The following is a 25,777-nucleotide window of genomic DNA, read 5'->3' on the forward strand; positions in this document are numbered from 1 at the left end:
CTGGGACTAACAGTGGGAGCTCACCCTGCTCCCGGATTTGAAGCGGCGACCTTTCGGTCAACGAGCTCAGCAACTCAGTGGTTTAACCCATTGTGCCACCTCTCTCTCTATTAACTCATTAATGTCTATGAGGTTGGATGGCGATACTTATTAGATTGTGCTTCTCCTGCCTGGAAGAAGGAGATTGGACTCAATGGCCTTTCGGGGTCCCTTCCAACCCTAGGAGTCTCGAGCCCTCTCACTCCATTAACCTATCAATGTTTATAAGGTTGGATGGCCATCTGCTGGAGGTGCTTAGATTGTGTTGTGCTCTTTTCCAACGAATACACTAATGCCTAGTCTCTGCTCCTTTCCTCCCTGCCTGTGTCTCCTTTGCAGGGTCCCGAGCATGACGCCCCCACTGCAGGTGGTGACCCTGTGGGGCCAGGAGCCCCCCACGCACAGCATCACGGCGATCCTGGTGGCCGAAGACCAGCGCACCTTGGTCACGGGCAGCCAGGAGGGGCAGCTGGGCCTCTGGGACCTCTCCCCAGACCTCAAGGTGGGTGTCGCACACCAGAGAAGGAACACCTCTGACCTTAAACACCACACCAGCTTGGCAAAATCAGCAAGCAGTTTAGTGAAGGATACAAGTCGGCAAAGCAGTAAAATGAGCAAAACAGTAAAGTTCCAAAACAAAGATTAGTCCATGAGCTTCAAGGCAAAATAAGGTCCATCTATATATATAAATCTGTAAGGGGCGTCCAACGGGACAGCAAAACTCAAAAAAACCCCGACGAAAATTTAACAAAATTCCCATGCACATACCTCAACCCACAAGGTATGCCGAAATTGATTCAAAATACTAAACAACATAACAACACACTCACAAATGGACAAAACAACTGAGCATGCGCAATGGCGCAAAGTCCCCGGCGCGTTGACATGGCCGAATGGCCAATGCACCCTCTGCACCTCCCTCCCCCACCCCGCCCAGCACGATCACGCCACAACACTCACACGCAACACCATGCCCCCTCCCTCCCCCGCCTGCAACACACACACATGCAACACCACGCCCCCTCCCTCCCCCGCCCCGCCCCAATCTTACCTCCTCCCCCTCCTTCTTCTTCCCCTCCAAACTCTGTCAGTTAGACCGAGGCGGATCAGCGCTATTGGTACTCTTGGACCTCACAGCTGCATTCGACACCGTGGACCATGACTTGCTGATTCATCGATTGGCTCTGTCTGGTGTACGAAGTTGAGCCCTTAAATGGTTCAATTCGTTCCTCCGGGACCGGAGACAGAGGGTGGAGTGGTGAGGCCAAAGCTCGGAGAGCTCCTGCCTTGGCTGTGGAGGGAGTTCCCCAGAGTGCCATCCTCTCGTCCCTGTTCTTTAACATCTACGTCCAGCCACTTGCTGAACTGGTGCGGAGCTTTGGCCTAGAGTGCTACCCGTATGCAGATGATACCCAGCTACGCTTGCGTCTCGAACCTGGAACAACTACTGCGATTCCTGAGAATTTTAAGCTGTGTTTGGAAGCAGTGATGAGTTGGCTACGAGCAAGCAGACTAAAAGTCAATCCTGCAAAAACGGAGATCCTCTGGCCCGGCCAACCGCCAGAATTAACCCAGTCTCTGCCTGATTTCGATGGAGAAGCTCTGGTTCCGCCTGCCACTGTTCAAAGCCTTAAAGGGGTTGTGTTGGACTCATCGCTGACGATGGAGGTCCAGATCACGGCCAGAAGGAAGCAGGCCTTTTTCCATCTTCGCCAGGCAAGGAAATGGGCATCCGGCCTTTCGGTAGAAGCATTGGCAACGGTAATCCATGCAACAGTCACCACGAGGTTGGACTATTGCAACGCCTTATATGCCGGCCTTCCTAAGTCAACGACCCAGAAGATTCGAATGGTCCAAAATGCGGCAGCCAGGCTGCTAGCGGGATCATCTCTAAGATCCCATATTACACCGATTCTGCAACAACTGCATTGGCTACCAAGAGAACATCAGATCTCTGACAAGATACCGATCCTGACATTTAGAGCTCAAAATGGTTAAGGACCTTTATATCTTAGTGCTTAAACTTAGAGGGCCATGATTTGAGGGTAGGTTGGCACGCTTATGTGTGGTATAATAGAGAATCTAAGGAAAAAAACTTTGGGAATCATTTCGTGCGAGCCTCCCTATTGAGGACATGGTTAAGATACAAAGCCCTCTTTTATAAAGCTACACCTCTTTGGGTCTCGGCGATGGAGGCCCACCAAAGAAGACTCTTAGGATGGAGGATTTGGCCAAGATACAAGGACATTTTGTTGAAAGGGGAAATGAAGATTAAATCGTTTGAACAACTCAAGAACATGTTTGGAAATATAACCTGGTTACATTATCTCCAAATTAAAGAGCATTTCAAACAAGATCAAAAAATTGGATTTGACTGGGAAGAAAACACATGGGACAAAGTTTTAAAAATTGAGAAGAAGGTAGTCACAATTCTTTATAATAAATTGATCCAATGGCAAACGGAAAAGTAGCAAGTTAAAAATTGTATGATTAAATGGGCCGAAAATTTAAGAAGGCCCATTCAATTTAGAGAATGGGAACAAATGTGGAATAAAAAGTTGAAATATACTTATGCCATGGACTTGAAGGAAAACTGGTATAAAATGTTTTATAGATGGTATTTGACTCCGAATAAACTAAGCCATATGTATCCAAATGTTTCAGATAAGTGTTGGAAATGTGGAGAACAAACGGGCACATTTTTCCACATGTGGTGGACGTGTAAAGAAACAATTAAGTTCTGGGCATCTATACATGAAGAAATACAAAAGATATTGAAGAGAAGATTAAAAAGAAACCTGAATATTATTTACTAGGATTTACGGACTCTGATCTTAAAGTGGAGGAAAATGAAGATAAACTACTCACGTACTTTACTACTGCGGCAAGAATTACTTATGCCAAATTTTGGAAAAATGAACAGATACCTACTGCTGAAGAATGGTTGGAGAAAGTTAAAGAAATTAGAGACATGGATGAACTGACATTTTTAATGAGAAGAAATACCGGGAAACCGCTAAAGAGAACAGATTGGACTTCTTTTTATGACTATGAAAAGAAATTTAGAAAAATATTAGAGGATAAGAATATACAAGAGTAAAAGAAGTTGACGGAAAAGATCCTGATGTTGGAGTGGAAGTCATTTTAGAATAGTTTAGGTTAGTTTAGTCTTCTTTTTTGTTTTGTTTTTGTGTGTTTTTTTTCCTTTTCTTTTCCTACTTTTCTATCTCCTTTTCATTGTTCCCCCTCTTTCGTTGTTTTGTTTTACAAAATACTTAATAAAAATCATTTAAAAAAAAAAAAGGACGTTTATATCTTAGGGACCGCCTCATTCCTTTTCCCCATCAGTGGTCACCTTGATCCACCCAGGAAAATCTCCTATACATCCTGGGTCCTAGGGAGGCACATTTGGAAGCGACAAAGCATAGAGCTTTTTCTACCTCTGCTCCAATTCTGTGGAACTCATTGCCTCCATATATTAGAGTAATGTCAGAGTTGCGCACTTTTGTAAAGGCACTCAAGACTTGACTGTTTGGTTGTGCATTTGAGTAACCAGATCAAATTTTGCCATAGTCACTGCTGAATGTTTTTATGTTGAATGTTTTTATATTGAATGTTTTATATTGTGTATAAGCTATTTTAAATTGTAAGTCGCTCGGAGCACTTTGGTGGGGAGCGACTAATTAAGAAATAAAGTGATGATGATTATGATGATTAAACTTGTGGAGGATGGAGTTTCTCTTGCCAGAGTAAAGTTTCCACCCTCTAGTCAACTGTTGCCATTGTTGTACACTGGAACAGGAACACCTCTAACCTTTATACCACACCAGCTTGGGAAAATCAACAAGCAGTTTATTGAAGATTATATGTAATCAAAGCAGTAAAAATATAGCAAAAACAGTCAAGATCCAATATAAGAAATAGTCCATCAACTTCAAAGGAAAACAAGACCCATGAATACAGAAAAATTATGAAACTAGGCACTCGAATCCATGAAACAAGACAGCAGGAAAATCTCACAGACAAATCTTAATCTTGGCAAAAACTTGGTACCTGAAACTAAGAACACTTGAAAACAAGACCGTGGTAAAATAACAACGTTGACCCGACTGAGGCAACTCAAACTCATGAATCATTATACAGATTTTTCAGATCCCAAAAACTGAAAGCAAAGCAATTTTCTTGACCTTCCCACCAGATAAAGGTTTGTTATCTCTCTTTTGCTGTAACTGAATTGATCGTCTCAGTCTCTGAAGACTTTGCCTCTGTTTCCTAAGATGAAGTACTTTGGCCACATCATGAGAAGAAAGGAAAGCTTAGAGAAGACAATGATGCTGGGGAAAATGGAAGGAAAAAGGAAGAGGAGCCGACCAAGGGCAAGATGGATGGATGGCATCCATCTTGAAGTGACTGGATTGACCTTGAAGGAGCTGGGGGTGGTGACGGCCGACACGGAGCTCTGGCGTGGGCTGGTCCATGAGGTCACAAAGAGTCGGAAACGACTGAACGAATGAATCGTAGAATCCTAGAATCAAAGAGTTGGAAGAGACCTCCTGGGCCATCCAGTCCAACCCCATTCTGCCAAGAAGCAGGAATATTGCATTCAAAGCATCCCTGACAGATGGCCATCCAGCCTCTGTTTCAAAGCTTCCACAGAAGGAGCCTCTGCCACTAAGCCTCCAGGACTGAGTTCTGTCTCTGGAAGATTCACAAGGCCACATTCCTGGATGAATCCTTTCAGCCCAAGCTGTCTCTGGAAGATTCAGAAGGCCACATTCCTGGGTGAATCCTTCAGCCCGAGCTGTCTCTGGAAGATTCAGAAGGCCACATTCCTGGGTGAATCCTTCAGCCCGAGCTGTCTCTGGAAGATTCAGAAGGCCACATTCCTGGGTGAATCCTTCAGCCCGAGCTGTCTCTGGAAGATTCACAAGGCCACATTCCTGGCTGAAGACCTTCAGCCCGAGCTGTCTCTGGAAGATTCACAAGGCTACATTCCTGGATGAATCCCTTCAGCCCGAGCTGTCTCTGGAAGATTCACAAGGCCACATTCCTGGCTGAAGACCTTCAGCCCGAGCTGTCTCTGGAAGATTCACAAGGCCACATTCCTGGCTGAAGACCTTCAGCCCGAGCTGTCTCTGGAAGATTCACAAGGCCACATTCCTGGATGAATCCCTTCAGCCCGAGCTGTCTCTGGAAGATTCAGAAGGCCACATTCCTGGGTAAAAACCTTCAGCCCGAGCTGTCTCTGGAAGATTCACAAGGCCACATTCCTGGGTGAAAACCTTCAGCCCGAGCTGTCTCTGGAAGATTCACAAGGCCACATTCCTGGGTGAAGACCTTCAACCAGAGTTGTTTCTGGAAGATTCACAAGGCCGCATTCCTGGGTGAAAACCTTCAGCCCGAGCTGTCTCTGGAAGATTCAGAAGGCCACATTCCTGGGTGAAAACCTTCAGCCCGAGCTGTCTCTGGAAGATTCAGAAGGCCACATTCCTGGGTGAAAACCTTCAGCCCGAGCTGTCTCTGGAAGATTCACAAGGCCACATTCCTGGGTGAAGACCTTCAGCCCAAGCTGTCTCTGGAAGATTCACAAGGCCACATTCCTGAGTGAAGACCTTCAGCCCGAGCTGTCTCTGGAAGATTCACAAGGCCACATTCCTGGGTGAAGACCTTCAACCAGAGTTGTTTCTGGAAGATTGACAAGGCCGCATTCCTGGGTGAAAACCTTCAGCCCGAACTGTCTCTGGAAGATTCAGAAGGCCACATTCCTGGGTGAAAACCTTCAGCCCGAGCTGTCTCTGGAAGATTCAGAAGGCCACATTCCTGGGTGAAAACCTTCAGCCCGAGCTGTCTCTGGAAGATTCAGAAGGCCACATTCCTGGGTGAAAACCGTCAGCCCGAGCTGTCTCTGGAAGATTCACAAGGCCGCATTCCTGAGTGAAGACCTTCAGCCTGAGCTGTCTCTGTAGGATTCACAAGGCTACATTCCTGAGTGAAGACCTTCAGCCTGAGCTGTCTCTGGAAGATTCACAAGGCCGCATTCCTGAGTGAAGACCTTCAGCCCGAGCTGTCTCTGGAAGATTCACAAGGCCGCATTCCTGGGTGAATCCCTTCAGCTCGAGTTGTTTCTGGAAGATTCACAAGGCCACATTCCTGGGTGAAGCCCTTCAGTCTTTCTCAGAGCAAATGTCTGAAGATGATTTGTCAGGTGCAGAAGTGAACGAGAACAACAAAAAAAAACCTAGCTTTCTATCCAAGCTTTCATTAGCTTCTCCTTCATTAACTCCTGCAGCTGACAAATTATGTTCAGACACTTGGTCTGAGAAAAACGGCAAAGGGCCTCTCTCAAGAATGTGGCCTTGGGTATCTTCCTGAGACAGCTCAAGCCTCTCTTCTGCACTGAACTCAGGCCGTAGCAAACCCTTATCATGCCCATTTCCATCATGAACATCTACATGAACATCATTCCCGTCATGAACATGAACATCAGACACAATCATAGGCTCAACAGGTTGACATACAACAGCCATGTTTTTAGGATACAGCCAATCAGGAACCAACCTGTATAACCTGGGAACAAACCAACCTAAAAAATCCTGTGTTTTCTGAGTGTAGGGTCATACGGAGATTCGAATGTCCGCACAATACTAGCAGTTTGGGAAGGACTGAAACTAGAATGGTTGGAAATCTGTTACCCAGAAGCCCACTCCCCTTCGTCTTCCTCTTTTTCCAGGTCTCTTCCAAACAACTACTCTTCGGCCACGCGGCTCCCGTGACCTGCTTGGCCAAGGCCAGGGACTTCGAGAAGCAGCCCTTCGTGGTCACCGCCGCCGAGGACGGGTGAGTGGCCTGGCAGCTCTAGAGAGTGGGGTCTTGAGGACATCTAGTCCAGCCCCGTTCTGTTCAAGATAGCTAGATCCATGAAACGAGACAGCAGGAAAATCACATAGACAAATCTTAATCTTGGCAAAAACTTGGTACACGAAACTAAGAACACTTGAAAACAAGACCGTGATAAAATGACAACGTTGACCCGACTGAGGCAACTCTAACCCATGAATGACATTAGCAAGTTCATGGAGAAAGGGGGATATAGACTCCAAGAATTGGAAGGGACCCCCCACTCCACCCCCAAAGCCCCTTGAGGACATCTAGTCCAGCCCCATTCTGCTCAGGATAGCTAGATCCATGAAACGAGACAGCAGGAAAATCACATAGACAAATCTTAATCTTGGCAAAAACTTGGTATATGAAACTAAGAACACTTGAAAACATGATAAAATAACAACGTTGACCCGATTGAGGCAACTCTAACCCATGAATGACATTAGCAAGTTCATGGAGAAAGGGGGATACAGACTCCTAGAATTGGAAGGGACCCCCCCACCCCACTCCCAAAGCCCCTTGAGGACATCTAGTCCAGCCCCGTTCTGCTCAGGATAGCTAGATCCATGAAACAAGACAGCAGGAAAATCACAAAGACCAATCTTAATCTTAGCAAAAACTTGGTACATGAAACTAAGAACACTTGAAAACAAGACCGTGATAAAATAACAACGTTGACCCGACTGAGGCAACTCTAACCCATGAATGACATTAGCAAGTTCATGAAGAAAGGGGGATATAGACTCCTAGAATTGGAAGGGACCCCCCACCCCACCCCCAAAGCCCCTTGAGGACATCTAGTCCAGCCCCGTTCTGCTCAGGATAGCTAGATCCATGAAACAAGACAGCAGGAAAACCACATAGACCAATCTTAATCTTGGCAAAAACTTGGTACACGAAACTAAGAACACTTGAAAACATGATAAAGTAACAACGTTGACCCGACTGAGGCAACTCTAACCCATTAATGACATTAGCAAGTTCATGGAGAAAGGGGGATATAGACTCAGAGAATTGGAAGGGACCCCCCCCCCCCCAAAGCCAATCTAATCCAACCTCCTTTTCCGAGGTAGGCAACACACAATCAAAACCTTCCCAGCAGATGGCCATCCAACCTCATAGACCAGTGTTTCCCAACCTTCCTAATGCTGCGACCCCTTAATACAGTTCCTTCTGTTGTGGTGACCCCCAACAATAACATTAATTTCGTTGCTACTTCAGAACTGTCATTGTGCTCCTGTTATGAATCGCCATGTAAATATCGGATATGCAGGATGTATTTCCATTCACTGGACCAAATTTGTCCCAAAGTTGAATACTGGTGGGGTTGGGAGGGATTGATTTTGTCATTTGGGAGTTGTAGTTGCTGGGATTTATAGTTCACTTACAATCAAAGAGGATTCTGAACCCCACCAAGGATAGAATTGGACCAAACTTCCCACACAGAATTCCCATGACCAACAGAAAATACTGGAAGGGTTTGGTGAGCATTGACCTTGAGTTTGGAAGTTGTAGTTCACCTACATCCAGAGAGCACTGTGGACTCAAACAATGATGGATCTGGACCAAACTTGGCACAGATACTCAATATGCCCAAATGTGAACATTGGTGGAGTTTATGGGAAATAGACCTTGTAGTTGACAGGATTTATAGTTCACTTACAATCAAAAAGGATTCTGAACCCCACCAAGGATAGAATTGGACCAAACTTCCCACACAGAATTCCCATGACCAACAGAAAATACTGGAAGGGTTTGGTGAGCATTGACCTTGAGTTTGGAAGTTGTAGTTCACCTACATCCAGAGAGCACTGTGGACTCAAACAATGATGGATCTGGACCAAACTTGGCACAGATACTCAATATGCCCAAATGTGAACATTGGTGGAGTTTATGGGAAATAGACCTTGTAGCTGACAGGATTTATAGTTCACTTACAATCAAAAAGGATTCTGAACCCCACCAAGGATAGAATTGGACCAAACTTCCCACACAGAATTCCCATGACCAACAGAAAATACTGGAAGGGTTTGTGGGCATTGACCTTGAGTTTGGGAGTTGTAGTTCACCTACATCCAGAGAGCACTGTGGACTCAAACAATGATGGATCTGGACCAAACTCTACACGAATACTCAATATGCCCAAATGTGAACATTAGTGGAGTTTATGAGAGATAGACCTTGTAGTTGACGGGATTTATAGTTCACCTACAATCAAAGAGGATTCTGTACCCCACCAAGGATAGAATTGGACCAAACTTCCCACACAGAATTCCCATGACCAACAGAAAATACTGTGTTTTCTTGTGGTCTTTGGCGACCCCTCTGACACACCCTCATGACCCCCCCCCCAGGGGTCTTGACCCAAAGTTTGAGAAACGCTGTCATAGACAATAGCAGGTTCATGGAGAAAGAGAACTATGGACTCCTAGAGTTGGAACAGACCCTCAGAGGCCATCTAGTCTGACCCCCTTCTGCCAGGCACAATCTAAACCCTCCTAACAGATGACCATCCACCCTCTGCTTCAAAACTTCCAAAGAGAGACTCAGAGGCAGTGCATTTCAACTTGATTTTTCCCTGCTGGTCCTCCTTTCTAGCTTTGGCTCCTCTCTGGCATGGCTTGGGCTGGAAGAGTCATAATAATAACCCTTGGCTTCCTTTCCGGCAGGGAAATGTGCGTTTGGGACGTTTCCTGTGGGGAATGTGTGGAGGAGGCCCGACTCCCCTTCCGGCACTCGGCCATCTGTGTAAGTGCCAACCTACAGTAACTTGGAGACTGCCTGGATATTATATTATATGATTATACCTTTATTTATTTATTCATTCATTCATTTATTTTATCGTGTCATTAGCAACCATACCACTGTATTACATTTCTAACAGAACAAAACAAACAAACAGATAAAAAAACCCCACAAATTTTGCAAACTTGGTAGTTGATTAAATCTCCTTTGAGCAGTATCTGTCCCCTTGGAGTGCCTCTGGTGTTGCCGCAAGAAGGTGCTCCCTTGAGCATCATGTGGCAGGGCTCAGAGTGCATTGCAGCAAATGGTCAGTGGTTTGCTCTTCTCCGCACTCGCATGTTGTGGATTCCAGTTTGTGGCCCCATTTCTGAAGGTTGGCTCTGCATCTCGTAGGGCCAGAGCGCAGTCTGTTCAGCGCTTTCCAAGTCGCCCCGTCTTCTGTGTGCCCAGGAGGGAGTCTCTCATTTGGAATCAGGTTCTGGGTTTGAGCCTGCCACCTTTGGACTCTCGCTTGCTGAGGTGTTCCAGCGAGTGTCTCTGTAGATCTTAGAAAACTATTTCTTGATTTAAGTCGTTGGCGTGCTGGCTGATGCCCAGACAAGGGATGAGCTGGAGATGTCTCTGCCTTGGTCCTTTCACTATTGGCTGCTACTTCCCTGCGGATGTCAGGTGGTGCAATACCGGCTAAGCAGTGTAATTTCTCCAGTGGTGTAGGGCGCAGGCACCCCATAATAATGCGGCATGTCTCATTAAGAGCCACATCCACTGTTTTAGCGTGGTGAGATGTGTTCCACACTGGGCATGTGTACTCAGCAGAAGAGTATCATAGTGCAAGGGCAGATGCCTTCACTGTGTCTGGTTGTGATCCCCAGGTTGTGCCAGTCAGCTTTCGTATGATATTGTTTCTAGCACCCACTTTTTGTTTGATGTTCAGGCAGTGCTTCTTGTAGGTCAGAGCACGGTCCAGAGTGACTCCCAGGTATCTGGGTGCGTTGCAATGCTCCCGTGGGGTTCCTTCCCCTTATTAGTAATATTACATGTAATATATCATATACAATTATTATTATTATTATTATTATTATTATTATTATTATATTATAATATTGTATTATATGTCAATGTGACTTGTTAGCAGATTATTCCAAAAATATAACATTAAAGGTTGCCACATTTGCAGTCGCAGCCCAAAAAATCCGAGCCAGTAGTAAAGTCCACAGCAGAATCTAGAAATGGAAATGGAGATATTTTGGGATGATACAAATCAGACATTTGTAATTATTATCATGTCGCTACTACTATAATTTTAAAGAGCCAGTATACAGAACATGTTTTAATATTTATATTGGAAAGTGCTTATTGTGCACAGTATCCTGTACTTAGATGATTGGCTCTTCAGTGCTGCCCTCTTTGTTAGGGAATTCTCCCAATGGGTTGTATATTTATGTCATGGCCTATGGCTAGTACAATAAACAATCCATTCACCAATATTGTATTATATATTATATTGTATTATTATTAGTATTGTATTGTATTACACTATAATATTATTTTAAATGTTATATGTAAATACAATATATTATATTATTAGCATAGCACCTAGAAAGGCGGTATATAAATACTGTAAATAATAAATAAATTATATATTACTACTGCACTATACCACTGTCTTCCTAGGCGATCCCTCGTAGTCTGAGGATAATGGTCCTCCAACTTCAGTGTCCTGAGGGTGGGTTCGTAGGTGGCTGTGGAGCCCTATTCTTGACCTCTGTCTTCTCCCACAGTGAGGGCATTGGTTTCCAGGTGGAAGGCGGTCTCGGTCGGGGTTGGCTTGATGCACTTTCCTCTTGGCACATTTCTCTCTTTCACCCTCCACTCGTGCCTCCTCAAATTCTGCAGCACTGCTTGTCACAGCTGACCTCCAGCTGGAGCGGTCAAGGGCCAGGGCTTCCCAGTTCTCAGTGTCTATGCCAGAGTTTTTAAGGTTGGCTTTGAGCCCATCTTTCAATCTCTTTTCCTGTCCACCAACATTCAGTTTTCTGTTCTTGGGTTCGGAGTAGAGCAACTGTTTTGGGAGACGGTGGTTGGGCATCAGGACAATGTGGCTGGTCCAGCGGAGTTGATGGCGAAGAACCATTGCTTCAATGCTGGTGGTCTTTGCTTCTTCCAGCACGCTGACATTTGTCAGCCTGTCTTCCCAAGATATTTGCAGGATTTTCCGGAGGCAAATACCACTGTACTGCAATATTATCAGTAATATTACATGTAATATTTAATATATACAATTAGTATATTATTATAAATATTTGTATTGTACTATATTATTAAGGTATATCACAATATATATAATACACTGGAAAACTCACAGCAACACATTGTTGTGATTAATTTGCTATATTGTTGCCAACTTATTCTCATTGTCTGGACTTAATTTCTTCTTTCTTTTTCCCCACATTCTTCTTGTTCCTTTAAATGGTCCCCCTTGGTTATGGATAACGACGGATTGGATTGGCCCAGTATTACCACAGCTCCTTCCGTATGCCTGGTGAGGGCTGGCTCCTATGCTGTGGTCACTACGATGGCATTCTGGTCCTGGACGCCGGGACACTGGATGTGCTGCACGCCTTAACCGCTTCCCAGGCTCCCGACTGGGTCAGCTGCATGTGCCTGGCCCATTCCCCCAGGATACAGGGTAATAACGGAGGCGGCCCTCTGCTCCCACTGGCCCTTTCCCGGTCCGAGTGGCACCTCGAATCCCACTCCAACGGCTCAGTCCCATCTCCCCTTTTTGTTTCTCCTGGCAGAGGATTCCCTGATTGCTGTCTCAGCCGCAGGAACCCTGAGTGTCTGGGATCTCTCCTCCTCGATCAGCAAGATCCAGGTCAGGGGTCGTGAGGGGTCACCAAAGGTTAAAGAGGGGAAATGGCCAAAGGTCGCTACACTTCACCTTTCTACTTGCTGTGAGCTGACTGCTCAACTAAGTATCCTGTTCTTCGATGATTGGCTCTTCAGTGCTGCCCTCTTTGTTAGGGAATTCTCCCAAAAATAGCAGCGCATCAAAAAATATAAAAAGAATACTTAATTGAGAATAGAATCATAGAATCAAAGAGTTGGAAGAGACCTCATGGGCCATCCAGTCCAACCCCATTCTGCCAAGAAGCAGAAATATTGCATTTAAATCACCCCTGACAGATGGCCATCCAGCCACTGTTTAAAAGCTTCCAAAGAAGGAGCCTCCACCACACTCCGGGGCAGAGAGTTCCACTGCTGAACGGCTCTCACAGTCAGGAAGTTCTTCCTCATGTTCAGATGGAATCTCCTCTCTTGTAGTTTGAAGCCATTGTTCCATTGCGTCCTAGTCTCCAAGGAAGCAGAAAACAAGCTTGCTCCCTCCTCCTCCCTGTGGCTTCCTCTCACATATTTATACATGGCTATCATATCTCCTCTCAGCCTTCTCTTCTTCAGGCTAAACATGCCCAGCTCCTTAAGCCACTCCTCATAGGGCTTGTTCTCCAGACCCTTGATCATTTTAGTCGCCCTCCTCTGGACACATTTCAGCTTGTCAATATCTCTCTTGAATTGTGGTGCTCAGAATTGAACACAATATTCCAGGTGTGGTCTAACCAAAGCGGAATAGAGCATGGGGAGCATTACTTCCCTAGATCTAGACACTATGCTCCTATTGATGCAAGCCAAAATCCCATTGGCTTCTTTTGCCGCCACATCACATTTTTGGCTCATGTTTAACTTGTTGTCCATGAGGACTCCAAGATCTTTTTCACACATACTGCTCTGCTTGCTGTGAGCTGACTGCTCAACTACTTATCCTGTACTTAGATGATTGGCTCTTCAGTGCTGCCCTCTTTGTTAGGGAATTCTCCCAAAAATAGCAGCACATCAAAAATATAAACAGAATACTTAATTGAGGAGTCAGCTCACAGCAACCAGAAAGGTGAAGTGGATTTTTGACCATGGCCTAAGGAATTGATATTAGATGGGGTAGCAATGTGTCTTTGCTAGTTATTTATTACATGTGTCAAATGTTTTATCATTTTTACCAGTTGTGTTGTGCTTTGATGATTATGTTTTATGCTATGTCATGTTTTTGTTTGCATGTTGTTCGCCGCTTTGAGTCCCAATCTGGGAGAAAAGCAGGAAATCTATATAAATAAAAATGTAATGTTCGTTTGTGGGATTGACAGAACTCAAAAACCACTGGACAAATTGACACGAAATTTGGAGACAATACACCTAACAGTGCAACGAGTGTCCATCACCCCTAAACACACACACACAAACCCCAGCAAAATAGACTTAAAAACTCCCAAAATACATCATATATAGGCCTGGGTAACAACGGAAAAATTTGTTTCTAAAATCGATTCGTTTTTTGGGGATTTTTGCGTTTCGTTATTTAAAATAATTACAAAATTTTCCTTTAAAAAAGTTCGTTATTTACGAAATTTCGTAAATGTGAAAAAAATTTCAAAACAATAACGAATCGATTTCCGAAACAATAACGAATTGATTCGTTAATGGCGGACGCGACCGCGCAATATGCTAAAAAACCTCCAAATGGGACAGGGGGAACTTCTGAAGCTTAATTAAACCAAAAACAACTATAAAAACCCTTAGAAAACCAAAAACAACTATAAAACTTGCCCCAGACATGCGGAAATAATAACGAAACGACCTCAAAACGATAACGAAACGAATACAATAACGAAATGCAAAACATTTACGAAACGATTTAAAAATTTGTTTTTTAAAAAAATTGCTCCAGACTGGTTCGTTATCGTTTTGTAATTGAAAAATTAACGAATTTTTTAACGAATTACGAATTAACGAAATGAAACCGCCCAGCCCTAATCATATATACAGATACACATACACTCATATACATATACACATGCACACATTCATACACACACACATACGTATATATATATATGCACAAACACACAAATATACACATATACACACATACATATACATATACACATGCACACAAATATACATATACACACATATAGATATATGCATGCACACATACATATACGCAATATTCATGTACACATATAAACACACAAATGTACAGATATACACATACATATATACACCCCCCCCCCCACACACACGCAAATACAAATATATACACACACATAAACACATATATACACACACAAAACACATGTACGCAGACAGCAACGTGTGGCAGGGGATGGCTAATATATATCTATATAAATAAAAATGTAATGTTCGTTTGTGGGGTTAACAGAACTCAAAAACCACTGGACGAATTGACACCAGATTTGGACAGCATGCACCTAACAATCCAATGTATGTCCTTCACTAAAAAAAATGATTTTGTCATTTGGGAGTTGTAGTTGCTGGGATTTATAGTTCACCTACAATCAAGGAACATTCCGAACCCCACCAATGTTGGAATTGAACCAAACTTGGCACACAGTTCTCCCATGACCAGCAGAAAATACTGCAAGGGTTTGGTGGGCAGTGTCGTTTGGTTTTGGAGTTGTAGTTCACCTGGGCAGTGTGAGGTTGAATGTATTGTCGAAGACTTTCATGGCTGGAATCACTGGGTTGTTGTAGGTTTTTTGGGGCTATATGGCCATGTTCTAGAGGCATTCTCTCCTGACGTTTCGCCTGCATCTATGGCAAGCATCCTCAACAGAAAGGAGGAAACCTTGAAAATAAACAACATCTGGCTACCAGTATTAAAAAAACTCTAAAATTACAACAGCAAAACAACAGAGAGGAAACAAACAAGGACATCTAATCACCTCTCAACAAAAGATTGCCCGAGGCACTGCCAGGCCATCAAATGCTAATCGAGTTGGTCAGTTGAAATATTCACACCTAGCTCCAACAGACAAGAGTCCTTTGTCCCACCCTGGTCAATCCACAGATATACTATAAACCCTTTTTCCTAGTTCCAACAGACCTCACTACCTCTGAGGATGGTTGCCATAGATGCAGGTGAAACGTCAGGAGAAAATGCCTCTAGAACATGGCCATATAGCCTGAAAAAACCTACAACAACCCAGTGTGAGGTTGACTTGCAACACTCTTTCTTCCCCATCTGCAGGAAGGCCAGAGGGTCATTGAGAGGGAGTCCAGGGCTCTCGGCCAGTTTCCCTGCCGCGCCATCCGTTTCTGCCCCTTCACCGGGCGGCTGCTCTTGGCTGTCTTCTCCTCCTGCTGGAAGGTAATGGCCAGCGGGACTTAGCGGGGAGGGGGTTGCTCCAGTCTAGAGGGGCTGCAGCCTCTGGAAGCCCTTTCCAGCATTTCCTGAGAGAATCCCTTGAACCAGAAGAACCACAAAGGTCAATGATCAGAATCCTAGAATTGGAAGAGGTCCCAGGGACCATCTGTGAGGAAGTCGGACAATTATCAATATCAACTTAGGAGCTGGATGCCAAGGGACCACTAATTAAGGAGGGTTTACTTATTTGATAGCGTAGCTTACGTTCAATAATAGGCTTGGTTGATTGTGTTCGTTAGTTTCTAAACTCGTTATGAATTCGTATTTAAATTAGCTTTCGATCCAATATCGAGCCATGCAGGAATAGTATGAGGAATAATTAAGAATCAAAACAATTTTTCCAATTTTTGTAATTATTTTCGTATGTATTATTATATTATATTATTTTCCTGAACCGGTGCCTGGCCGCTGTAACGGTCTGGATGAGGGCGAACAAATTGAAATTGAATCCAGACAAGACAGAGGTCCTCCTGGTCAGTCGCAAGGCCGAACAGGGCAGAGGGTTACAGCCTGTGTTGGATGGGGCCGCACTCCCCCTGAAGACGCAGGTTCACAGCTTGGGTGTGATCCTGGATTCATCACTGAGCCTGGATCCACAGGTCTCAGCGGTGACCAGGGGAGCATTTGCACAGCTCAGGCTCGTGCGCCAGCTGCGCCCGTACCTTGTGAAGTCTGACTTAGCCACGGTGGTACACGCTCTGGTCACATCCCGCCTTGACTACTGCAACGCCCTCTACGTGGGGCTGCCCTTGAAGACGGCCCGGAAGCTCCAGCTAGTCCAGCGCGCGGCAGCCATGTTACTAACAGGAGCGGGACGCAGGGAGCATACAACACCCTTGTTGTACCAGCTCCACTGGCTGCCGATCTGCTACCGGGCCCAATTCAAGGTGCTGGTGTTGGCCTACAAAGCCCTAAACGGTTCCGGCCCAAAATACCTGTCTGACCGCATCTCGGCCTATGAGCCCACGAGGACTTTGAGATCGTCCGGGGAGGCCCTTCTCTCGATCCCGCCTGCCTCACAGGCACGCCTGGCGGGGACGAGGGACAGGGCCTTCTCGGTGGTGGCCCCCCGGCTGTGGAACACTCTCCCCGCAGACATCAGACAGGCGCCCTCCCTTATGACATTCCGCAAGAGACTAAAGACGTGGTTGTTTGAGAAGGCGTTTGACTAAGTGCTGCAACAATTGGCAATGACGATTGGAACGGAACATGGATAACGAGATTTGGGTTGTGATTCAATGATGAGACGTCGCGAATGATTTAGTGTAACTGTATTATTGATAGTGTTGTTGTTTATTGTTGTTTGTGATGTTGCTTATGTTGCAAATTGTACCTGTTTTTATATGTTGTACACCGCCGTGAGTCGCCCTAGGGCTGAGAACGGCGGTCTACAAGTGCAGTAAATAAATAAATAATTAAATAATTGTATATTATATTATTATAATTGTATATTATTATATTATATTATATTATATTATTATATGTTATAATTGCATGTTATCATATTATATTAATATAATTGTATATTAAAGCACCCCTGACAGATGGCCATCCATTCTTAATAATAATAATATAATATAATATAGAATAATAATAATAGGAAGACGTTGAGCTGGGTTAAGACAAGCCGTTTTAAAGCGTTTTAAAGACTGGATTCCTGTAAGTGCGGACTCCGTTCTGACTCCGGATTCTTTTTGGATGGACATCTCATTCTGACTTCATCTTCTGCTTTTGGACGTGCTCTGGGCTTGGGACAGTTTTTTGATAATATAATATAATATAATATAATATAATATAATATATAGTTGTTAGTTTTATCCCACCAACAGTCAACCACAGAGGGAGAGGGAAGCTTCAGAAGTTTCCCCCGTCCCGTTGGGAGGTTTTTTCCACCATTAACGAATCGATTCGTATATTTACGAAATTTCATAAATATTGAAATTTGAAATTTCAGAAATCCTCTCAGATTAGAAACGTGGGCACCCCCTAGATACGAAACGAGTTTAGAACCAATTTTTTTCTTGATCAACCAAGCCTATTTAATAACCCTAATTTGGTCCTTCTTCTTCTTGTGCAGGGCTGTCTGACTTAGAAGAAATTGTATCTGAGGCAAGGCTTGAGAAAAACAGTAACAAGTTTATTGGAATATAACAGGAGTAGAATAGATTCAATATTACTTCACTCTAGAGGCACAAACTTAGCTGTTACATTTATAGAGGTTCTTGAGTGACTCTAGGCACTAAACAGATTTCAAAAGGTTTCTTTAGGCAAATGTTTCTTTCTTTAACAACCGTTCTGGTAATACAAATAAACCACTTGACATTAACTGTATTGGCTCCAAGCCAAATCTTGATTCTTAATCAAAGAATCAGTCCTCCCTGTGGTTCAATCACTACAGGATTCCTGTTGGATTTCTGCTTCCACACAGGATCAACTACCTCTTTAGTTCACAACTACAGATCAATTCCTTGATCCTCTCACTGGAGAATCCTCTCCTGTAACTCTCTGGTTACAGACTGCTGATTCACAGATCAATCCTCTCCTGTAACTCTCCGGCTACAGACTGACAATTTCAAAAAGCTGCGCTGCCAAGTGGCAGTTGGCTCTGCCCCCGTTGCTATGGCAACTCGGCTTTTTGTGAGATGTGAGTCTCTTGTAAAGAAATGATCTCGTACTTATGTTTTTTTAAGTGATGCCATTTTTTTCTTTTATTAGGGGAATTTAGTCCATTGACATTGTGGGAAATTATCTTAATTCTCTGAGTCATAGGTTCTTCCAATTTCTTTTTCAGTCTCTGAGTTTGCCTTTGTTGAGTCTGAGTGGTATAGACCTTCGGAGACTTTTTCCTCAGTCTCTTTCTTCTTCTTTTTTATTGTGTCATCCAGTCCACTTGGTGACTCCTCATCACTCCTCTCCTCATCACTATTTCTTTCTCTTGAGGTGGGTGTCTTCAATCCACCATGTGTCCCGTTAGTTTGAGGTTCTTTAGTTTCTTTATGTTGATTTTTCCCCCATAAGTCTTTGGCCTTTGGTTCAGATGTTATCCAGTATTTTGTATTATTCCAGCCCCTCTTTCTTTTCCCATCTGAAACTAATGTTCCTTTTTTAAATTTGCAAACATGATCAAAGCTGCCCCACTTCCTCCCTCATTCTGATATCATATGTACTTCCTTCCTCCTTTCCGTGCCCCCAGGTGTACGACTACTGTGACTTCTCCTTGCTGTGGACAGAGCCCAGCCCTCCAGAAGGCGCCTTTGCAGGTGGAGAGGTCCTGGCTGCTTACCGCCTGATCATCTGGATGGAGGATGGGCGTGGTTTCATCTACCAGCTGCTGAACAGGTCTGGCCGGGAAGCTGGTTGGGTGTCCTACTATGGGGACCTATCTTCTTGCCTTGTCCTTTGATGCCTTTCCCCTTCTCCAATTCCACAGTGGCCTTTCACGGAGTGTCCAACAGCTGTCTGGCGGGGGAGGAGGAGGAGTCCTTAAGGAGACCCTACGCCCGCTCCTGCTCTGTTCCACTGACGGGGAGGATCACAAGGTAACATGTCATGAATGCTTTTTAATGTTTAACTAAGGTTCTTTTATTTCGTCCACAATTGTCACGATGCCAGAGCTCTGCCATTAAAGAGGCAGAGATGAACCAAACAAAACCCCAGTTTGTATAAAACAATTTAATTAAAACAGCACTTAATTTCTGGCTGTTTTAATAGTTCAAAACATAAAACACAAAGATAGCACTTAGTTGGAGGGCCGGATTATATTTTGAAAAAAACATGTATACTGCACATATCTTGTTTGTAGTACAAAAACCACTTAAAAACAATAAAATAATTAAAATGAAGAACAATTTTAATAAATATAAACTTATTAGTATTTCAATGGGAAGTGTGGGCCTGGTTTTGGCTAATGAGATAGGATTGTTGTTGTTGTTATGTGCTTTCAAGTCATTTCAGACTTAGGTTGACCCTGAGCGAGGGCCGGGTAAATGACCTTGGAGGGCCATATCCGGCCCGCGGGCCTTAGTTTGAGGAACCCTGGTCTATACCATAGTCAAAAGCCAGTCCAAGGATTCAAGGTTCCAGGATTCCAAAAGTTCAGGAGATACTGCTGGGGGAAAACCAGCAGCATCTACCACCAAGATAAAACAAATATTTTTCTACCGAAGATCAGTTATATCCAGAAACACCCAGCTGCAACCCGTCTCTTGCATACCTCCACCCTTAATTGCTTTCAGCCATGAACTCTTACTTACACATTACTCAACCCTTTAGAACTAAGACTTACATTAACCCTTCCATCACCAACCGCTAGGCCTACCTCCAACAACCACAACAACTGCAGAACATGATACATGACAACAACGAGGGCGCTTTGATTGTGCTTTTCTTGCATGGCACAGGGTTGGACTAGATAGCCCATGTGATCTCTTCCAACTCTATTATTCTATGATTCAAGTAAGAATTGACGTGGTTTCTAAGAACCTCCTGGAAGGAAGCAGGGGAGCGGAGGGATGATTTATTGTTGCCACCAATTTGAAAGGAACCAGTATTCAGGAGATTTTACCCCAGTTCCCTATTTTAAAAAGAACTAGCTGATTTGAAATGGAGGTTGCCGATTAGGAACCAAATTTACCACCAAGTTAGAAGGGAGGCTGTTCAATTGCACCTCCTCTTTTATTAAGAAAGTAATAACTTAGGAGTAATTACACTGTATATACTGTTGCGTGACTGGAGAGAAGAATGTAGATTTATTTGGTTACTTTTCTCTGTGTTTCTGCCACCACGTGAGGTAAGTTGTAATATGGTGAGAAATTGCACTTTGAACCAGAATAGACGGAGTTGAGGCAATCTTCAAATAAAAGTTAACAATTTTATTAAGTACACAGCGTGTGATTGCAAGACGTAACTTTTCCTTGTAGCACTTGGAATAATACTTGTAACTTTAACAGTTCATTCCTTCAAGTAACACAGTATCTTTCTGACGTAGAGCACTTGTTTCAGACAAAGTTTCCATACAGGGATGTTTCCCTTAGTTGATCCTCCCTAGATCAAATACTAAGTATTCTTTAGCCTCTCCTTAGACTAAAAGAATACCAGCTCTGTTTCACCATTCGGCTGCACTAGCCTGAGAAACTTCCAATAGCCAAACCCAGCTTTTCAAAGCCTCAAAGCTTTGCTTCACAAGTCACTCCGCCACCTTTCCTTTCCTTCTCTCCCAACTCCTAACTCCTCACTCCCCTGAACCTAAACCCGGACTGCTCACTCCTCTAAACCTAAACCCCTAACTGATTTTTAACTGTCGTTTTTTCAAACTCTCCCCTCTAAGCTCCTCCCACTTCCCTCTCTCCTGTATCGGTCTCCATGGCAACGCACATGGAGGACTCCTCTGACTTAGGCCGCTCCAGCATTACTGCAGCCAATCTAAACAGAAATACAGTTAAAATCATACAATTTATAAGCAACTCCTGTACACCTCCCTTTCTCCACAACAGAGTTCCTCTTGCGTCATGGGCTTCATGAACCAGAGGAAGGAGCCCTTTTATAAGATTCTGTGCTCTGGAGACGCTTCCGGGAGAGTGGCGCTGTGGCACGTCCCTGACGTCCCCGTTTCTACGCTGGACGGCTCCCCGAAAGGTCAGGGTGGCTAAACCTTTGCTGAGGTCATGGAGGTCAGGAGTCCAAGTTGGGCCTGTTAATGGAAGGATCTATATCATCCTCTGTCTTTTCCTACAGAGATCCCCAGAGCGGCCTCTTGCGACCTGCGGGAAGACTTCCTCACTCACCACCCTCTCGCGGACGGAGGCTTTTGGGGCCGCCTGTGGGGGGCCAACGGGGGTGAGAGGGGCCCGCCCCCAGCTGTGTCCTCCTCCCTGTACATCCCCAGCCTGGACACATTGGTCTGGGGCTGCGAGGACGGAGGGGTCATGGTGCTCCCAGCTCTGGCCGCGGCCAAGGCCTCGCTTCTGGAGGAGCCTCTTCCCCCAAAAGGTGAGTGGCATCTGAGGACTGACTCCAATTGGGAGCCTCTGGTACTATAGTCCTCTCCAGACATGGCAAGTACTTCTTTGCTGAACTGTCAGAGCTCTGCCAGCCACTCTTCAATCTCATAGTCAAACGCAGATCGGAAACATAACACAGCAAGAAATACGCAAAGAGGGTCAAGCAGGAGAAAAGTTAAAAGTCCGTTCCAAAAGGTTCGATGTCTGATGATCTCTGGTCACATCCCGCCTTGACTACTGCAACGCTCTCTACGTGGGGCTGCCCTTGAAGACGTCCCGGAAGCTTCAGCTAGTCCAGCGCGCGGCAGCCATGTTACTAACAGGAGCGGGACGCAGGGAGCATAAAATGCCCTTGTTGTCCCAGCTCCACTGGCTGCCGATCTGCTACCGGGCCCAATTTAAGGTGCTGGTGTTATCCTACAAAGCCCTAAACGGTTCCGGCCCAAAATACCTTTCTGACCGCATCTCGGCCTATGAGCCCACGAGGGCCTTGAGATCGTCTGGGGAGGCCCTTCTCTCGATCCCGCCTGCTTCACAGGCACGTCTGGCGGGGACGAGAGAGAGGGCCTTCTCGGTGGTGGCCCCCCGGCTGTGGAACACCCTCCCTGTTGACATCAGACAGGCGCCCTCCCTTATGTCTTTCCGTAAGAGCCTAAAGACATGGCTATTTGAGAAGGCATTTAACTGAGTGCTACATTAACTGGTAATGACAACTGGAACGGAATATGGATTACGAGATTGGTTATGATTCTACGATAAGACGGAGCGGATTATTTTAGTGTAATTATATTATTGTGTAGTGATATGTTGATTTTTCGTTATTGCTTTATTGTAAATTGTCTTTTATATGTTGTACACCGCCGTGAGTCGCCCTAGGGCTGAGAACGGCGGTCAACAAATGCAGCAAATAAATAAATAAATAAATCTCACCACTGTCCAAGATATACACTAAATCAAAGTCCAAACACTGTAGTCAAAGTCCATTCCTGAAGTCACCAAGACGTTGCTCCTAGCAAAGAGCTGTTACAGCCACCAGCTATTGATGCTGCTCAGTAAGGTCCTTGCACCTATTGGTCCTTTTCTGGGCAAACTGAGTAGAACTTCTCAGCTGGATGGCATCCACTCTTAGCTGGAGCCAGGCAGGATCGTCAGCTTCTCCTGAAGGTCCTCATCTTGCCCTAACTCTGTTTCCCCGATCCTTGGAGGGTCCTGCTCTACACCAATGAGTTCCAGAATGTCACTCAGGTTGCTACTCTAAACTTGCTCTTGGGTGTGTTGGGGTTCAGCCTCCATGCGAACCAGAACCTCAGCTTGATTCTAATTGTATTTCCTGATGCAACTGAACAGGCCTCTGAACATGTATCTTTCCCTGATGGTGTTGAAACGGTTGATTATGAGGCCAGTGGCGGGGAAAGTGAAACTGAACTTCTTGATGAGAATGTTTTGGAATCAAGCAGTGATAGCTCTCCAGAGGGACTTACACCTGGGTTTGTTAATGAGGGCCGAAGAGAACAGATTTGGAAAAACAGGAGCGAATCGCAGTTTCTACGAAGGTCAAATAGATTACGGGAAAGGGAGGCTTCAAAGTCTGGAGGCGTTTCAAGAAATAGTTTCTTTAGCTTAAGGGGCCTCTCCCCGGCTGTCTAGCTAGATCAAGCATCGTTTGAGACTGAGGCAGTACTTTGGCAGATTTCCTGTGTTCCATGGCCTGCATTCCCAGAGGCTTCTAGTTTCCAAGTACGGTTAGTGAGATGCTAACAGGTTCCTGGTTTTTGTATTGTGGTTTTTGGAATTTTGCTCAAGTTCAGAGATTTTCCTCACTGCTGTGTTCCTACTGTGGCATTTTGACTTTGCATTTACCTTTCTTTTGTAACCATTTTTCATCAATAAAAAGGATTATTTTTTCCCACAGTCCAGTGTGGTGGATTTAATCTTATGGTCTCATTTTCTGATCTGGGATGCAACAGTGTTGTGGCTGAGCTAGTTTCTGATGATGAGGATGATGGGATTCAGATTCCTGTTGGGTTTCAGCTTCCTGGCTCTTTGTCTGTGCCTCAAATCTCTGAGCCTGCTTCCGAGGCACTCACAGACAGTGGAGTGTCAACACAGCTGTTTCCACCAGAAAGGAATTTTAATGAAGGAAATAGCGGCCAGGTGCCTTCCCACGATGATACCAAAAGTATAGATAAGGATTTGACCCGAGAAGCTCGCCTTGATCTCCGGGTCAGCCGCAGTTCGCATCTGGCAAGCAGACGGGAGGCTAGCTCGGTGAGAGGTCATCGCAATGCTTTTATGATGCTGAGAGCCTAATGTTTTGATGTGGGGAAGGTATTTAGGTCTCCTGGAAATTCTGTGTGTCAGTTCAACGTAGTTTACTACCCTGAAAGCTTCATGGAATAACCTTAGCCTGGAAAGCAGTACGCTTGGGATTTCTTGCATGGTGATTCTAGGGGCATATACTTCCTTGCTTGTACCTGAGACTCTGGTTTGACCTTTGCCAATAGGATTATGTCTCTTGCTTTTACCTGAAGATCTTTGGAACTATATTCTGCATTTAACCTTAATCTTTGGAACTTTGCAATGCTTATTCTTTGTTTTGACTTGGATTTTTTCCTCAATAAACTGTAAAATTACATCTTTTGTGTGGTGGTGTTTGGAAGCAAGGCGAAGCCTACTCTGAGTTGCAACATCCTGATTCCGATGTTAGACCAGCGTTTCTCAACCTGGGGGTCGCGACCCAAAAGGGGGTCATTTGGCCATTTTCGAGGGGTCGCGAAGCTGCCTTTACTGGCCTCGCCCCCTCCAAAATGGCTGCCGAACCCCCTCAATGCCTGGCCATCCATGGAGACTTCCCCGAGCCTCTGTTTTCTGTTCATTATGGGAGTTCTCTGTGCCAAGTTTGAGTCAATTCCATGGTTGCATGAGTTCAGAGTGGTCTTGGATGACAGAGAAACTATATATCCCAGCAGCTCCAAAATGCCAAGGTCTATATTCCCCAAGCCTCTCCAGTATTTTCTGTTGGTCATGGGAGTTCTGTGTACCAAGTTTGATCCAGGTCTGTAATTCGTGGGGGATATTAGTGGTCTGTGGAAGTCAGAGCTGAATTAGGTTCTTGTGGGTTTTTTCGGGCTATAGAGCCATGTTCTAGAGGCATTCTCTCCTGACGTTTCGCCTGCATCTATGGCAAGCATCCTCAGAGCTATGGATGCTTGCCATAGATGCAGGCGAAACGTCAGGAGAAATGCCTCTAGAACATGGCTCTATAGACCGAAAAAACCCACAAGAACCTAGTGATTCCAGCCATGAAAGCCTTCGACAATACACAGAGCTGAATTGGTTGAAGGTACTGCAAATCCCATAATCTACTGTCCATAATCCCCGAAACATATTTTTGCTGTGCTTTAATTATGTTCAATTTGTAACAATGAAAATACATATTCGATATTTGCATTAGAATTCATAAGAGGAGCAAAATTATTTATGAAGTAGCAACGAAAATATAGTTGGGGGTCACCAAAACATGAGGAACTTTATTTAGGGGTCACGGCATTAGAAAGGTTGAGAACCACTGTGTTAGACAACGACAATCTTCCCCATCGTCCTCCACCTCCACAGAGGACCTAGTTTGAACACCCATTGTTTCTGGCTTTCATAGAATCATAGAATCCTAGAATCAAAGAGTTGGAAGAGACCTCCTGGGCCATCTAGTCCAACCCCATTCTGCCAAGAAGCAGGAATATTGCATTCAAATCACCCCTGACAGATGGCCATCCAGCCTCTGTTTAAAAGCTTCCAAAGAAGGAGCCTCCACCACACTCCGGGGCAGAGAGTT

The 25,777-nt window shown here is 44.7% G+C and overlaps 1 protein-coding gene across 1 annotated transcript in view; it reads left to right on the forward strand.

Moving 5' to 3' along the window:
• The first annotated feature begins 383 nt into the window (after positions 1–383).
• The window catches only part of WDR72 (WD repeat domain 72), a 135,399-nt gene continuing 110,005 nt past the window's right edge, over positions 384–25,777 (forward strand). The window contains exons 1-10 of the mRNA XM_067471210.1: positions 384–541; positions 6,770–6,876; positions 9,591–9,669; positions 12,181–12,355; positions 12,468–12,544; positions 15,770–15,889; positions 19,140–19,285; positions 19,377–19,485; positions 21,439–21,580; positions 21,680–21,934. Coding sequence (XP_067327311.1) covers positions 389–541; positions 6,770–6,876; positions 9,591–9,669; positions 12,181–12,355; positions 12,468–12,544; positions 15,770–15,889; positions 19,140–19,285; positions 19,377–19,485; positions 21,439–21,580; positions 21,680–21,934 — 1,363 coding nt within the window. The 5' untranslated portion in view covers positions 384–388. The remainder of the gene's footprint in view (positions 542–6,769; positions 6,877–9,590; positions 9,670–12,180; positions 12,356–12,467; positions 12,545–15,769; positions 15,890–19,139; positions 19,286–19,376; positions 19,486–21,438; positions 21,581–21,679; positions 21,935–25,777) is intronic.

The sequence above is a fragment of the Anolis sagrei genome, chromosome 9, assembly GCF_037176765.1.
Source record: "Anolis sagrei isolate rAnoSag1 chromosome 9, rAnoSag1.mat, whole genome shotgun sequence".
In the NCBI taxonomy this organism is placed as follows: Eukaryota; Metazoa; Chordata; class Lepidosauria; order Squamata; family Dactyloidae; genus Anolis; species Anolis sagrei.